The sequence below is a fragment of the Anabrus simplex genome, chromosome 3 (genome assembly GCF_040414725.1).
Source record: "Anabrus simplex isolate iqAnaSimp1 chromosome 3, ASM4041472v1, whole genome shotgun sequence".
Taxonomy (NCBI): Eukaryota; Metazoa; Arthropoda; class Insecta; order Orthoptera; family Tettigoniidae; genus Anabrus; species Anabrus simplex.
Genome location: NC_090267.1, coordinates 41,343,702 through 41,362,305, shown reverse-complemented (window position 1 = coordinate 41,362,305; position 18,604 = coordinate 41,343,702). Strand labels below are relative to the sequence as shown.

Sequence of the window (18,604 nt, the reverse complement as noted above, 5' to 3'; positions counted from 1 at the left end):
CCCTCTTCAGGAGAGGGATATAGTAGTAGTAGTTAACGTTATAAAGTCCGAAGAGCAATGGTAGTTAAAGACCCAACACAAATACACAAATATGTAGTCCAAGCGAATAAGATGAAAATAAATGGCGTGTAGACACTTGTATGGTAGATGACTGCCGTCCACAGCACACCGCAGTCGAAACTGGAATAACTTACAAATGGAGTGGGATGCTGTATATAGATCGAGCTTGGAAGGCACTAGAAAGATTTGTATAATACGTTATTACGAAAAGGTGACGTAGAGCTGACGTTCGGATGACGTAGTGAGCAGCTTAATGCAGAAGTGATACGTTTATTGGGACTATAATATGGGATGATAGCGGCGGTGTGATGAGAGGGTAATTGAGCAGAATCTTCAGTTTGTTTGTTGCATTGTAACCTCTAAGCCTAAACCTCCGGTCTCTACTGATGATCAGAGTCTACAGCAATCACCCTCACATCTGAGCCGACTGTGTATGTTTCTCCATAGCCTACACAAAGAAGAAGGGTGGTTGCTGGTTGAACAACTCTTTCACTGCATTACTAACTGGTTGTTAGATCGTGAAACACTTAATCATAAAGGCCTCTTTCAACAGAACAAAGATGCGACAGCCAAAAGGGGAGATATCTTCGTTTTAAGGCTTGTTTACCATAAGACCCCAGCGAAAATAGCACCGACCGTCTCCTGTTGCGTTGACGACATATTTATGTGCGTTACCGTGGAACACAAGCGCACTTCGTAGGAGATTTCAGGGTCGAAACATTTGCATTGCACAAGACTCAAATTTTGGCACGTTGTCCTGGTTTGGACGTAACCTGTAAAGACGAATATTGCTTCAAATTTTTCCTTTCTTAGAGGTCGCATGTATAGGATTGACCACATGCTGAAATATTGCTACAATGTAGGCTGTAACCTCCTGGCTGTGTCAAAAATTATTATCAGTGTTGCCAGCTCTGTATATTGATGCTGTACAGGCCAACTAGCGTAAGCCACAAAAAGCAATTTTTTCAGGAGAGTTAAAAACAGTTTGCACCTCACTGCAGGCATTGATCTGTCTTAATAATTATTGTTGTTTATTTGCATTCTGCAATGTAACTAGGATTGTAGTCTACTGGGATATGTAGTTTGGGATCATAGCGTTTCTTGAGATTAATTATTTAGCGTGAGATTTGAGGGTTATGTCATTTAACTGGGACTAATACAAATTCAATGTTGGTTACAACAATGTAGATTGTGGATTGCACTAATTGGAATAAATAACACCAACAGCAGTAAGTTGTTTATTATGTGAAATAATGATCATTAATATAAGTAACCTATTATAAAACACACATTTCCTATCCTGAAGTATTCAAATAAATTACCCTCACCAAAGTAATACTCAACTTAACAACGAAAACTGAATTAGCATCGTACACCAATAACTATTTGTACACCGTATGACAAAAACTGTATTACTGATTTATGTAGTTAATTTCAGTGACAACTAAATGACGCACACTCATCAAAACAAAGACAGACACGTGGCTTGTTAGATCGAGAGAATTAGCTGTCGCAAGTACAGCGGCTTACACCAGTTGACGGGTACAACCTACTGTTACCTGTAGATTACGACTAGTTCGATACGCCAAGTGGCTTGCCATTTACTTTCTTCTTTTCTTCATTTTTTCATTGAAGGAAGCTGTTGAATGTTACGCCAACTTACCTCTACACCATCGTTATTTAATGTCAATTTTTTTTATAACACATTGTAGAAGCCTTTCCAGTAGTGTTCAACCTCCTTCTCTTGGTTGTTTTCAGTTGTGTCCTCATCTTCTTCGCAGTTATCGTTGTTCTCAGCACTGGATACGACATTGTAACCAGGGAGGCAGGTAGGTACAGTCCAATAGTCATTCAAAAATGTTCAGTAGTAAGAACTGTGAATTTCGCTTTTCACCCCGACGGAGCTGTAATTAGCTCCGAGGGGCGTCCCAAAAGTAAGTTTACACCATGCACCGTGTTATTCACTTAGCATATTATTTTATACTGTGATATCTGTATGGACATAGGCATTCTATATCTATGGAGTAATTTTTTCTCGTAAAATGGGTTGACTTGACCGTATAGACAATGTTTCAATGCTTTGAAACCTGCTGCTCCCAAGATGTTCTTTCAAAACAGGAAAGAGATGAACATCAGTTGGCACTATATCAGGGCTAGTATACATGGGATATTCCAAAATCTCCCACCAAGATTTGGTAAACTACACTGACGACTCATCACACTTTCGCCAAAGAATTCCATTAATTGTCGAAGAATTTCGGCAACTGGCATTTCCTACTTGGACCAGTGCTCCTGTCGACTCTTCACTTTTAATTAACTCTTGTTGCTAAGATTCTATTCCACAGTGCTACCAAACGATACGAAACTATCAAGTAAAATATAAGTAATGCATAGATTCAAGAACAAAACATCATTATAGACCTTTATGCCTTCCAGCGTTCAGTCTACAAACCTCTGTGAATTTACTAAATGCAACCACAATCCTCTATTTATGACTAGATCTGTGATCTACTTTATTTCTACACTTCTTATCTTTAAATTATTACAAACTGAGTCTAACCGTTGTCGTCTTGGTCTCCCTATACTTCTTTGATCCTGAATGTCAGAGTATGTTGTTCTCCTAGGTAACGTATCATCCTCCACTCTCCGCATATGACCCTACCACCGAAGCCTGTTTATGCGTAAAGCTTCATCATTTGAGTTTATCCCTAACCTACCCTTTATCTCCTCATTCCAACTACCACCCTACCATTGTTCCCACCTAATTGTACCGACGAACGTTCTCGAGATTTTCATGTCTATTTCTTCCAACTTATGAATCAGATATCCTGAGTCCACCCAGCTTTCACTCCCGTAAAGCAAAATAGGTCTGAAACCATACTTGTGTAAAGATAGTATCGTTCTTCCTTCGTACAGAATTCTGTTGATCGCAACTGCGAACTGACTGCATTAGCCTTACTGTATCCCGATTCCGTCTCCCTAACTCTACTACCAACCTGGGAGAACACACATCCTGAATACTTGAAATTATCTACCTGTCCCACTTTTTCATTCCCAACCTGACATTAATGTTTCTTAGGTTTCCTACCTTCTAACATCAATTTAATTTTGGAGAGGCTTATTTTCATATTGCACTCACTACACCAGTTTTCATCATCAAAGATATTGGACTGCAGTCTTTCGGCACAATCTGCTATTAAGATCAAGTCGTCAGTGTAGGCCAGGCTGTTTATCAAATCAAATCAAATCAAAATCTCTTTATTTGCAAATGAGGTGTCTACCTCGGTGCCAAATGGTACACTAAAATACATTATTGTCAAGCACGAAATTTTAAATTAACAGGAGACGAAGAAAATTTTTCTAGAATACAATATTATACAATTTACGCTAATAATTTTTTCTATTAAACACACACATCATCCTTAATAAATGTATATTGTTTACAAAATTCTACTTATAATATCTTACAAACATAGTCAACTCATATACAGTACGGTATGTGAAATTACGTCTAATAATACTATACAACTGGTATAAGATTAAAATTAACATTGAATTTATTTACATATTTATATTTTACCCATTTTGGAACCTAAGTAGCATAACGACCTGCTGCGTCTTAACCAGAGCCCCTTTTGCCACCACTTTTCAGAGTTCCTGAAGGGCCTTCACAGCTACCGTAGCGGTCCCAGGGCCCTCGAAGTCCCCACTGTACTTCACCCCTACAGGCAGTCCCCTACTTGGGCTGTCCAAACTCCTTAGACCAGGGGATGGAATTAATTTAATCACACACATTTATTATTTACAATATCCTCCACTGGTCGAATGCCCTCTAACATTTAATTTATTATCTCTGTTGTTGTTTATTCTCTTCTTGAATATCTGTACAGATTTTGGAAAAGGATCGAACACTACCCCTGGTAAACTGTTCCGCTCCTTCACGCCCTTCCCAATGAAAGGAAATTTACCCCAATCGCTTCTGCTAAAATTCCTTCTAATTCTGTACTTGTGGTCAGTTCTACCAATATAATTATTTTCCAACCGAAGCCTCTCACGGATATCTCCCCATGCTTCTTCTCCTGTATAGGCTCTATATAATCCTATAAGTCTACTTTTCTCCCTTCTCTTACTTAAAGTTTCCCACCCAAGTTCCTTTAACATTTCTGATACACTACTCTTTCTCCTGAAATCCCCTCTTACAAACCTTGCTGCTTTCCTCTGCACACCATCTAGTTCTTTTATTAGGTATTCTTGGTGAGGATCCCAAACACTGTTTGCATATTCCAATAATGGACGAACCATACTTAAGTAACTTTTTTCTTTTAATTCTTTGTTGCATCCTTTAAGTAGCCTCATTATGACATGTAACGATCTGTATGCTTTCCCAACAACGTCATCAACATGACCCTTCCAGTGCAAATTACTTTCAAATCTCACACCTAAGTATTTGCACTTGCCATCTTTAGGGATAATTACCTCATCCAAAGTATATTCAAATTCAGTTTTAAAGCTCCTGTTTGTAAATGTTGTAACAGTTGATTTGCCTCCATTAATCTTCATATTATTTTCTTCAACCCATTCTTGGATACTGTCAAGGTCCCTTTGTAATTCTGAACAATCCTCAATGTTATTTATTTCCCTGTAAACAATTATGTCATCTGCATACAATCTTATTTTCGATGTTATATTGTTCCCTAAGTCATTTGCGTATATTAAGAAAAGTAAGGGACCGATTATACTACCCTGTGCAATTCCCTTCCAGACTTTCTCTTCCTGTGATATATTATTTCCTACTTTGACTTTCTGAACCCTTGAATTTTGAAATGTTCTTGTCCAACGTATAACCCTTACGTCCAATCCTATTCCCTCCAATTTCTTTAATAATATTCCATGTTCCACTCTATCAAAGGCTTTGGAAAGATCTATGGCTATGCAATCTAACTGGCCTCCTGAATCTAACTGATCTGATATGTCCTGCTGAAATCCCACCAGTTGTGCCTCGCAAGAAAATTTCTCGTGTAACAAAATCAATTTGTCTTCTGCCCCATTCAGGTCGTTTTCCGAACAATTCGTGATTTAAAGTAATCATTTCTTGGTGATATCGTTGTATATTAACGTTTTAGCCGGGCTTCAAGAGTTCATAGTACATAATACCACTGTGGTCCCACCAGACACAAAGCAAACCAAAGCAAACCCCATGGCACTACAGCCCTTTGAAGGGCATTGGCCTACCAAGCGACCGCTGCCCAGCCCGAAGGCCTGCAGATTACGAGGTGTCTTGTGGTCAGCACGACGAATCCTCTCAGCCGCTATTCTTAGCTTTCGAGACTGGGGCCGCTATGTCATTTTCAGATAGCTCCTCAATTATAATCACGTAGGCTGAGTGGACCTCCAACCAGCCCTCAGGTCCAGGTAAAAATCCCTGACCTGGCCGGGAATCGAACCCTGGGCCTCCGGGTAAGAGACAGGCACGATACCCCTACACCACGGGGCTGGCTCCAGACACAAAACACCACGTTTAAACTGTTGAAAGCATGTCTCACTTGCTTTAATCGATGGATCGTGTTCACCATATGTTTCTACCAGCAAACGATGACTTTCCAAAATCTTTTCCTTTTGATGAAATAAGAAAAACAATGCGTGCCGCCAATGTTATTTTTTCAGGCACGAAACGTCGACATGATCACTGAACGATACAACACAGACGCTAGTGTCTGGCGGACTCAACGTATGTGTGTTGGTAGGTTAATATCAGACGAACAGACTAACGTTTGTGTTATATTCATGCGCTGCGTACTGTTCGTTGGTGACTTCTCTTAATGAAACCGGAATAGACTTATTCATACACCTGGTACAGGAAATCAGACTTTCATAAACGTCTTATTCCTCTTGAATAAGCACCTCTTCCCCATTTAGTACTGCATAAATTATGTAATAGAATGGAATGGAATAGAATATCTCATCCTCCAGATCTGGATCGCCGAAACTGAGGACAGACTATTCAGTTTATTAGCAACTAGGCATGTACCTATTACAGCCAAAACGAGCCTACCAACAAGCAAACAAACAAGTTATGAAAAATACGCTTTCGAGTACATATCAATGAACAGAAATACTAACATCATCAGCTGTACAATCCATGATTATATATAACGTGGAAGTTGATTGCTCATGCACTCCATAACGTTTACACTGATTGTATGCTTGTTCTGAAAACCTTAAAATGATAACTACTGATACACACATAAATCGGATATCTAACCCTCACCTTTGCTCGATCATTTCGGTGCTGATAACAGTCAAGTATGTCGGATATGTTCTACGTCACGATTATTAGTTATGTTTATTTACAGGAACTGTATAATCTAATAAAGGCGCACCTTACGGTGTCATTTAATGTTTCAGAAACACTCAGAAATGTTCACGTTTATAAGTAGTACTTAATGGTCCTTTGAATAGTTATATCCCGTTAAAAGGACAGTTTGGAGGTAAACATATATTTTTACCTAATTCATGGGCGTTCATGAAACTTTGTGGTCATGTTACAAAAGTAGGAATATCATGAAAATTTGTGTCAGATATAATTAATAGTTTTCAAAAAATGGAAATATTTTGAAACTTTTAATTCTAGATTTTTAAAAAATGTTCATTGAAGTGTTAATGGAAATTTGAAATTAGGTAGATAATAATTCTTTAAAAAGCACTGTGTATTGATTTTTCCGGTAAAATCATCCGTTATTGGGCATTATAAATTTTTTAGCTAACTCATTCCTGGTTGCCAGCCTTTCGCCCCAGTGTACACCGTTTATGCAAGGAGTTTGTGTAATTCTAATGTTCTAAAATTTTTAAATTAAAGATCCCTATTTCTGAAAAGATTACGCAATCAAACATTCCATGTATGTACTTCCTAATATAGCTATGATACATACACCTTGAAAATTTTGATACATTTTGCAGAATATAATGGGAGAAAACACGAATAATGGGAATAATATGTTAAATTGATGGGAAAATGGGAGCAAATCAGAAGTCACGCCCATTTCTAATGTGTTCGGACTGGCAAACAAGTATTATTTTTTGAATTGAACGAAATAACTTCGTGACAAGGAAGAAGAAACTAAATCATTTAAATTTCAGCCCTAAAATAAATTTTCGACAAAATAACCAAAATATCGATTTTTATCTCCAGACTGTCGCCTTAGACAAGGAATCACTGACTGGAAAGTCACATATAAACCATCCTCAGCATTTCCCCTGTGTTAAAATGGGATACCATGGAAAACCATCATCAGGGCTGCCGACAGTGGAGTTCGAATCCATTATCTTCAGGATCCAAGCTAACATCTGCTGACCTCTAACCGCACCGCCAACTCGTCCGGTGTTTTAATGTTTTAGCTTTTACATACTATTGAGATTAGACAGTGAGGACACATAGCGCGCACTATCTAGTGTAATTACGTACATGTGTGTAAGCGATTTTGAGGGTTAATTAATAAAAAGCGTTGAACGCTACTAGTTGCGTTCGTTTCATCCACCCCATACGCTATGATATATATGCATCAAATTCCTATTCTGTCTGTCATTCAAAGCGATACTGAGAAGACGAGACGGTTTCAACAGTTCAAATTTCTACCAGTTATAGGTTGTCACCTCCTCTTTACTAGAAAAATTCAATGTACCTTTTACGACCACTACGTTTTTTTTAAATAAGTTTCTTTCGGCGAAATTATTGTCTCATATTCGCCAGGATGAAGCACACAGCTATACCTACCGGCATGAGCTGGAACTACGTACACCTTGACTTGAGTTGTCTTCCGCAGTTATACAGGCAAAACGGGAACATTTGAGTGACTGCAACTGGTACCATATGTGTAGGTTACAGGAACAATGCATTGATGACTATCATACTTGAACTCTTTAGTGAACAATATTATATGTCAGTGAAGTGAATGAAACCCCATTTTCCATGATCGTATAAGAAAACACATTATTTGCATCGATAGATACTCGAACCGGATAACCATGTTGTTAGACCATATAGACCTCACGGCTTGACTATCATGGCTTATAGGTGGTTAATTAAATTACTTCGTAAATAAGTCACAAAATACTGCTCTAAAATCGCAGGCGAAAGCCCGCGCTTAACCTGCGAAACAATCTTTCCCCAGAGAGTTGCTTACTGTAAGGAGCAATTCCTCTCGTAATATTGGCAGCGAAACTACGTAAAACATTATAGAGACGACAAGTGGCATACCAGCACTAAAATGTGTGCAAGCGGGTTGCCTGAGCATCCCTAATATCAGCAATACAACTAGAACCACAACACCCCACTAAGTAATACATTAATTAAACACTCGTGTATCCAAGACTACCTTGTCACAGACACTGAAACAAAAAAATATCTTCGCCAAGTAATAATTCCCCCCCTTCATGCGACAAAGGATCTAAATAGATCAGCGGTTCGCCTTTCACTAACATTTGTTTTTACCAGCGCTCGAATTGAAACGATCAGTTTAGTTCTGATTGGCGGTCGCTTGCTATTGCCTCGTCCTGCGTTTTGTTGGCTTCTATACTAATGAAACAAACACAGTTCTAGCCGTTCAGGCAAGAAACTCAATGTTGGAAACATACCAGAGATATGAGCTTCGAATTTTAGGTATTTAAATATAATAAAGTATGAGATTAAATTATTTATTCCTAAAAATTACAATCCTTTTCTTAAACCGGTCGGTTAGATTAGCAGTTTGCCTTCTTCTCAGAACGTTAATGTGAGTCAATGCAGAGTTTCACTTAAGACCTTATAACTACATTCGGTGTGGATATTTTTCAAAAATCACAAAACGCGTGAGGGTATTGAACCAAGGATCACATTACAGAGCTAATTGTGTAAATAAGGTAATTAGGCTAGAATTTGAATAGAAGAGAAAACGAGTAATGAAACAAGCTATTTTTAGGATGTTTTTCCGGAACTGAATTTAGCCCGGAAGTGATTTTCGAAATTGGCTTTTGAGTTTGATAGAGCTATCCAAGACTTACAACTTGAAACCTTTCCTGGCCGTTTAGCTTTTCAACTTTTTGCACAATTGAGGTAATTCCTTAATTTTACATTTTTCTTAGTATCGTCGTCTGCTAATAAATACTTTCGACATTAAAATGCGGAGCAATTATATATCCCACGATAATCTATGCGTTTTCAATTGAACAGGGTTCAGTGGTCCACCAAGAAGGGAAGAGTATTTATGAGGCCACAGTAAATTTATTACTTGGAGTCAATCGAGGTTTGTGGTTTTTCCGTGGGTGCTCAAGGTGCCTTTCCAGAGCATTTTTAAAATATTATTGAGATATTCGGCTTGCCATACTGTCTTAGATATGAAATTGTAGTGACTATACTGAAGAAACCCTCACCATCTCAATGAAAATATTTGAGTACGATTTGTTACAGCTGTTATATTAAATTTACGTCACTGAATACACTGAGTTCTATAGGGCTACTTTCATTGGAAGACAGAGATGTATCATGAAAAATATAAGTGTCCAGACTCCTTATTATATTATTCCATGTAGTTGTTATTATTATACTTTAAAATGCCTACGACTTGAGCCATAAGTCCTATTTTACCGATTTGAGTTACATTTTTACAGAAGCCTTTTAATATTATGGAAGGTTTTCGTCCTCAGACGATCCTAGCGAAAGAGTATTCACGTTGAAATCGCAAGAATAACATCATTTTCCTTTGAATCTATATACAGGTACCTGTACGAAGTGTAAGTGGCGGAATGAGTGTGGAAAGGAATATAACGCTGAAAACGACGTTAAATGAACACAGCACCTGTTTGTAACGCACGATGGGAGTAATTTAACAAGACTATTTCCGAAGCTTTCACAAAAGTTTCGTTTGAACAACAAATTTTTTGTTTGTTTTTCCGTATTCGTGAAGATCATTTCCATGATCGAGTAGAATCTTGCCTTTTTTCAAATGTGAAATGTATATATTTTTAGACGATAACACCCGCTAAATCGGAAGTGGAATTTAAAATATATGGATTTGTTCTTGTGTTAACCAATTTGAGAAAAAGGAAAGAAGCGGTGGTCGCTATCAGATGACAACTAACTTAAGTTCTCTTCCCTCAACATGCTAGGTCCAGAAATATTTCAGTGCAAACATACAATTTATGGAATCCAATATTAAAGCTCATGTCCGTCTTGCTGACATTTTCTGTATGATTAATATTTTTCACCACTATTCACTAAAACTTGTTACGTGAAACTCTTAGTTTTTACTTTAACAATGAAACTACACGAATATACGAATTTAATTTATAAAATAGACGTACAGAAACGTAAGCCTGTCGAAATTACCATCTAAGAGGTAATTCGAAGTTCTAAATGGAATTTTAATACATGTTTTGAATAAAAGCTGTTTCCCAGGCTTTATATATAATTTTAATGGAATTACAACAGGTAATATGTTGTTTACTTACACACAACTGTATATTGAGTGTAGCTGTAGATTAGAGTTGTACTTTGACGTATATGGATCTCCGTACTCTGGAGAAAGCTGCATAAATTTCTCAAAAACACTGGAGTGAACAGATTTATGTCAAGTTTGAAGTTTGTCCTAGTGACTTATTCATTGTGAAAGGCAAGGTTTAATTTAGAGGAAAACTACTCCGTTTCAGAACGAATGGTATATCGCTGTGAACAGTTGCTAAATCTATTCTTGGAATAAAAAACATACTTCTGAATTACAATTTCTGCATGAACAATAAGTTTGCCCAGCTTCTCGTTCCTTTGAACGAAGCAACATTATTAAATTCATAGACATCATCGCATTTTGCTGAGTCAGTTGTAATGCACGTTATTTGTCAACCTATCCAACTATTCAGAACCTGTTCGTTGACGACCTTAACTTTTTGGAGAAAAAATCGGTACTTTGTAAAATATGTGCACTTATTGGGACGAAAACAACCTAGAAAAATTCCTACATATATATTGAAATCTTATTTTGATAAGTTCCGAATATAGCATTTGGCCTAGTTCTCAGTTTCCGTGTCTTTTAAGCCATTCACTGAAGTTAATTCTTAGTTTTGGACCATAAAGTAGGAAATTTAAGATTGACTGGACAACAGGTGCTCTGTGATATCAACGAATTACTGCCAAGCACTGTCAGAAGTCCGCATCAAGCAATATCACCTTTCTAACTGAATGTGATTTGTTGTTCATTTTAAATAGCTGGTCTACTGATAAAGGAGCGTACTGGAGAGCCGTGATTGTATCGTCCCATTTCTGAAGTTTATTTGCACTTCTTACAATGACAGGCTGCCTAAATCTGACAAAATATACCATAACACTTAAATATTGGGTGTATGTACAACCGTGAAGAGTTTTCTGTAGTTAACCCTTGTCATATGCAGTATTTGGATGGAGCCTTTCGTGTTCCAGGCGGCTAAATAACTTAACCTGCCTCATTTCGTCATTCTTATGTTCCACACTGAGAAATGTGAATTTTTTAAGACTATCGCTTTAGCTTCAGTTGTTTATCTCCGTAACTGAATATTTTATCTTCCCCACTTTTGCTGTTTTCGTCTTCCTCGCGGAATTTTAGTACTTTGGATTATCGGCTTATTTAAAATTTGTGGAGTTAACTTGGGAAATTCATAAAACCTTTGACGATCGAAGACTTTTTTCAACTAAGAAATGATGCATGCATGAGCGTAATGTTCTCCCAGCGGATTTCTGCTGAATAGGAAAGATGTGGCAAAAGCGATGGCATAAACTCCACAATCTGTCATGTTAGGATAATGATCTATACAGGAGGGACAGGAGTCGAGAACGCCTAAATATTAAATTCTTCTTCCTGGCAGAAACGAAGTAGGGTTTAAACAATCGTAAAGTTAATGTCGAAGCCATCATGATAAACACGTGTACAGTGCGTGAAATAATCAATGTTTTAATGTTTAAAACATTGTTTAGCAGGCCACGTAGGGGTTCCTATACTACGAAAATTGTAAAACTAATCAATTTCCTCAATTTTGGCGAAAGTTGAAGGACTGAAGGCCCGGAAAGATTTTAAATTGTGAAGGTTACACCCCGCCCCCGTGCCAGGGAAATTAACCACTGATGGTTAAAATTCCCGACCCTGCCGGAATTCGAACCCTGAACCTCCGTGACCAAAGGCCAGCACGCTAGCCATTCATATTTATCCATGGAGCCGGACATTATGGTGGAAGAAAATGTACACCCTGTCTGCTAATACCAAAGCACAAATATATTGGATATTTACACTAATTATTGCTGTTTGCTAATATGTAATGCGAAAACTTTACATCAGAAACAGTACTTAGGTCAGTCTTATGCCAATATATGACAATAATGTTATTACGTGCAACAAAATTACACTCTATCCTCGTCGCATGACAAGTATTTTATGGAGAAACAGCCATGCGTACGAAATACCATATCTACCGTTGAAACGAAGCATGCAAGACCAATATTATTTTGTTAAGATGGTATTCTTCAAATTCAGTGGAAGTCGTTCTATTTCATGCTTATCGATAGAAATAATGTGTTTTCATACAGCCGAATGGAAAAGAGATTTCATTCAGTTCATTGACATAATATTGTTCACTAAAGAGATCAAGAATGACAGTCATCAATGCGTTGTTCTTGTAACCCATATATGTTAGACCTTTAAGTCTCTCAAATGTTCCCGTTTGTCTACATAACTGAGGAAGGCAACAGAAATCAAATTGTACGTAATTTCAGCCCATGCCGATAGATAGCTGTGTGCGTCGTCGTGGCGAATATGAGACAATCACTTCACCAAATGAAACTTATTTTACTTTTAAAATGTACAAAAATCGTGATCGTAAAAGATTCATTCAATTATTCATGTAAGGAAGAGGTAACAACGTATAACTGGTACAAATTTCACCTGTTGAAATCTTCTAAGTATCGCAGAATAGAGATTTTATGTATGTATATTGCAGCATGTGGGGTGGATATAACAAACACAACAACCCGTAGCGTTTAAGGCTAAGGTTTATTAACTAGCACTAAAATCGGTTAGACACAGGCACGCAATGAAACTAGATAGCGCGCTCGATTTGTTCTCACCGTCCATTCGCATTAGTATTAAAAAGCAAAAAAGTTAAACATAACGTGTGTTGGCCGTGCTGTTAGAGGCGCGCAGCTGTGAGCTTGCATCCGGAAGGTAACAGATTCGAACCCCACTGCCAGCAGCCCTGAATATGCTTTTCCATGGTTTTCCATTTTCACGCCGGGCAAATGCTGGGGCCGTACATTAATTAAGGCCAAGGTAGCTTTATTCCCACTAGGCCTTTCCTATCGCATCGTCGCCGTAATACCTATCTTTGTCTGTGCGACGTAAAGCCATTTGTTAAAAAAGGAAACATCAACACTACGATCACTTCTATACCGATCAATTGGGCCCTACTGTTGTTCATGAATAAATTCTCTGAACAACTTCAGCAGACGCACAGTCCATAGTCCATACACGTACAACACATTCACACAAACCTGTGTGTGGTACAGAGTTCAGTCACAAACATGGCAATCTTCTTCCGTTATACCTCACCGCTCACGTGCACTATTTCGTCAGTTCCGTCGACACTCTAGCACGCTGATACTTGATTCACAGCAGAACACACATGTCACCGCGCTCTTACTCACAGAACTGAACCGTCACTGTAGCACTCTTCGATCTCAAACGCTGACTGAGCTTAACTGAAACACTAGAGCTACCCTTGCATGTCTTCACCTAACCCACCAACACCGTATACTGTGCTTATATGTGTCCCTCATGAAATAATGCTGAGTGGGATGTCTAAACTGATTTTCACAGGAGTATTATAGCCTGCAGATTATTTACTTCAGAATGCGAAGAGATAACAACCGGACGGGAACCCACATCACATGCAACCCGTTGCTTTACGATGCCTCCTTTACGAACGCTCAATAGGCTGGTATTTGTAAAGTAGCTCTACAGTTGCTGTAAACATACAGGCAATGCCTGGTGTGTTCAACAACGGCAAATGCACAAACATAGTTTTAATCTAGGGAGAATATGGTCGGAATGCAGCAGTTGCTCGCAGAGGATTTGTGCCGGAGTTTCCAAGGAGCCGCATCCTTCCATACACGTATTTCGTCGAAAATAGTTGCTATTGGGAGGTAATATACCATTCAAGGCACATACCACACGCACGGAACTTTTTGTCAGAGTGGAATTTCTGCACGTGTATAAATTAATGAGTTTATTTCTTTTTTTGCATCTTTGGCGTGTTTACAAATGCACTCTGTTACAGAAAGTGTGTCGTAAAATGACTGCTTTTTTCAAATCCTAAATACAGAAAATTGTAGTGATCCTTTGTAAACCAGCGATTAGGGATCACATTCTTCATTAGTGCGTGTGGGACAAACTAGTGCAAAATGTACGGGGATAGAGGGCTGACTCTTCCAAATACTTCGGAAGAGCAGAAGCCGCCAGAAATCACTGGATATGTAAAATTCTGGGACCGTCATTCTAGTTGTTTTTGATGCTGCCCGGGAGGCCTGAGAGGTGGCCACAAAGAGTGGACCAAGGGGGCTGGCCCTAATACTGTAGGTGACGTCCTTCGCGACAGGAATCCAGATTGGATCACTTTTCAGAAGGCCATACCGTATTAATTGGCGGACACACCACAATAGAGATGTTACTTTATTGTCCTTATAAGAGGAACTTCTACTTATCCAAAGAATTTACTAATAACGGATAAGATTAGCGACACTTCTTCTTCTTCTCCTTGTTTCGTAGAGGCCGTTTAAGGACCACGATATGCATTTATTGCTTTTTGGTTATGTTTTGATACATGACCAGTAATTGCGCATCCTCTGACTTTGCTGTTCCTTTTTCTTCTTTGTCCAGGTGGTAGTTGTCTACCTTCTTGTCGGTTTGTCTCGGAACGTCATTTGTTTAAACAACCCCCTGAGAGATGTTAGTCTTTTAAGTCTCTTTCCGTTACTCAAAGTTCCTTCAGACCTTTGCTTACTTCCATCAGCAACAGTGACGTGGACTTGTTCCTTTGACAGTAACCGCTAAGCTGTTTGGTCAGCCTGGCCGGATGCATGCTGTAGACTTGTTCATAAAAATGCTAGGCGCCTTTTCCTGACCACGTTCGAGAATTTTTCACAGTATTTGTAGAGCTCTTGGTTGGGTAGCCTTTGTATTAATTACCTTCCTTGACCGGTCCCAATATCTTCCTCAGTATTTTTCCTCTCCTGTGTTTCTAGCTTGTCCGTGAAACCGTTACTGTTGAATATTAGACATTCTGAAGCATATAAGACTTCATAACGTATGACTGTCTGGTAGTGTTTCATTATAGTGTTACGGGAGAGATCGTTATTATTGTAGGTGTTACTGGACCTGTTAACTCGAGGTGATAATGTTACTCCTGTGGAGAGATTAGGCTCCAGCCCTTCCTCCCCAGATATTTAAACCCGCTGGATTCCGTGATCCTCCCCTGCTCCTGATGCAGTGTACAAGGAGATTTGGATACTATTCATTCATTAATATCACATAACTATTTACACCTTGTTTACAATTATTATTAGGCGAATGAGATATAAACGGGAATTCGTTTCTACAATTTTATTGAATCCACCAACAAATACACAACAAGCAACTCATTTCTCTACAGAGTATGCTGAATTTGACACACACTTTTGTCACCGAATCAGCAGCTCTTTGTTCGCCTTCGTAACGTAACGGTTAGTGTTATTAGCTGCCGTCCTCGGGGGCCCGGGAAGAATCCTGGTACTGCCAGAAATTGAAGGATGGGAGAAGTGCTGCTATCTGGTTGAAATGGTACATGCAAATCACCTCCATTGGGAGCGTGCCTGAAAAAGAGCTTCACCCCGTCGGGATGAGGACACGAGTTTGTCCGGCCCCATGGCCAAATTGTTAGCGTGCTGGCTTTTGGTCACAGGGGCCCGGGTTCGATTCCGGGTAGGCTCGGGAATTTTAACCATAATTGGCTTATTCCCCCGAGCAGTGAACTGGGTGTATGTTCCGCCTTTATCATCATGTCATCCTCATCACTACGCGCAGGTTGCCTTCGGGAGTCAAATCAGAAGACCTGAACTATACCTCTCCGGAGGCATCACGCCATTATTATTATTATTATTATTATTATTATTATTATTATTATTATTATTATTATTATTATTATTATTATTATTATTATTAACAGCAGCATTTTGATGCCGACCTTGAAACAAGAAGTAGCGCACGCTCTCCTCTACCGCTGCATCGTCCAGAAATCCCTTTCCTCCCTGTTCTTCTTTCAGTGGTCCAAGCAAGTGGTAGACACAATGTGACACATCTGGACTGTAAGGAAGGTGTTCCACAGACGTCCAATGCATTTCTTCCGGTTCTCCTTGTGTTATAACGGCAGTGTGGCCTTGCATCTTCGTGCAGAAGAAGAACATCTCGGATTGGTTGCCGGAGACGTTTGTTGCGATATGCAGATTTTGTCTCGACCAAAAGACGGCAGTAATGGGCTTCATTTTTTCGTTCATGTAAGATAATCCACAAGCAAAATGTCCGCATAGTCCCAAAAAGAGTTGCAGGCACCTTTCCAGCAGGAAGACTTGTTTTGGCCTTGACTGGGCCAGCTCCACCTCGTTCTCGCCTCTCCAGACTTACTTATTCTGACTCTGGGGTGTAATGCTGAACCCAAGTTCCATCAGAAGACACAATGGGACGCAAAAGGTCGTATCCTTCCTCCTCGTAGCGATTCAGATGCCTCCGACAAACATCCTGGCGATTTTTTGTTTTGTTCCTGGGTGAGAAGACGAGCAAACCACAAAGGCCACAATTTCCGAAGGTCGAGTTCAGCATTGATGATGGCTTGAACACTTCGAAATCTTATTCCTATGAGCGAAACAATTTCAGAAATTGTATGCACCAATCTTCTTCAATCAGGTCACGCACATCACGCATGTTGTTTGCACTAATGCTTGTTGGCGGTCATGTATGGTGAGGCTCATTTTCCACTTTTTCATTTGCTTCCTAAAATATTGTGTGTTCCATTGATACACCTGGGTCACTGAAAGTGTTGAGTCCTCGAACTGTTCAAGGAACCTTCTCAAAATTGTCGAAGCTCACTGTATAATTCCAATTTCAATTTTCTTTTCTCGGTTTTATCTTAACGACGTGATGCGAACTGTACATGTTGTTAAAGAACCCCGAAGTAACTTGCTGCTCATTTAATAATCACTTTTCTATAAGTGTTGTCTGACATGGTGATGTTGTTACAGAGTCCCGAAGTAACCTGCTGATGGCCTTCTCCGTGTACGCTAACGGTAAGAAACTTCTGGCCATATCCAAGTCAGAGGACACTCTCCACTGCCTACACGGGATTCGATTCCTCAGCATTGCCTGGGTCGTGGTCGGTCACCGCTACATGGACGGAATATTAGCACCATCTCAGAACTTAGCGACGTATGTGCCAGATGTAAGTACTTTTAACATTACTTGTATCTAGAATAAGTACGCTTATGTAAGAACATTCAGAACTTGAAGAGGGTACAACACTTCCTGAAGATATTTCCATTAAGAAGGATGTTATGGGAAATGGGATTTTCTTCTTCTTCTTGATTCCGAATTTGGCTAACTGTGGACCACGTGAAACTTAATGCTTTCTGGCCAGTCTTCTTCTTTTCTCTTCCCAGAACTTCTTCATTCGTCCACTCCTTATTTTTCTCTGCTCCTCAGATATTTCAAATTTGGGCCTGTTTGTCCGCTGCTCTTCATGAAATTTGTGGTCATCTACACGAGTTCTGAACTTCTTTCTGTTAAAGATAAATTCTGGTGTTATTTTAATTTCTTCTGCGTCCTTCTTAACCTCCTCCACCCATTTCGTTGATCTCCTCAATCCAATTATATATTTAACTATTCTTTTAGTCAGGCGGTTGTCATACATAATAAAAGTATTGCAACCAAATGGTCATCATATATACACTTAGATAGTGATAATATGCATTCAATGCTTGCAAAACATGGTCAGTTATTTACACAATTGTGTCAAGCTTCCTTTTCTACAGACACATTCTGACGAGATGTCCGTAAAATTTCAGTCTTCGTTTTCGCATTGTGTCCGTGATCTTTTCGGAATACTTGCAGATATCCTCATTGCTCCTTTTCCTCCACGTACCATCCGTCGTTTTCTGAGGTCCAAGAATTTTCCTCAGAATTTCTCTTTCCTTCTTCTCAATTTCTTTAAGTTCCCTTTTTTTATTTAATTTTAGGCATTCTGAAATGTACAGTCCCTCTAGTTTTACAACAGCGTTGTAGTGTTTAATTTTGCCCGTTTATTGTACCTGTTCTGTGTTGGTCTGTTGGCCATTTCCAATTTTCTAGCTCTTTCCTTGTTTGCCTCCTTGCCTAGTCCATTGGGTTGGATCAGTTCTCCCAAATACTATATTATATACTTTACGCTCAACGATGCCGAAATATAAGTATTATATGCCATGAATCTTAATGAG

General features: G+C 39.1%; 1 protein-coding gene across 1 annotated transcript in view; it reads left to right on the top strand.

Annotated features, from left to right (window-relative positions):
- Window positions 1–18,604, top strand: part of LOC136865952 (nose resistant to fluoxetine protein 6) — an 87,936-nt gene that overhangs the window by 24,544 nt on the left and 44,788 nt on the right. Inside the window, exons 4-5 of the mRNA XM_067142515.2 lie at window positions 1,819–1,889; window positions 17,378–17,574. Of these exons, the coding sequence (XP_066998616.2) occupies window positions 1,819–1,889; window positions 17,378–17,574 (268 nt within the window). The remainder of the gene's footprint in view (window positions 1–1,818; window positions 1,890–17,377; window positions 17,575–18,604) is intronic.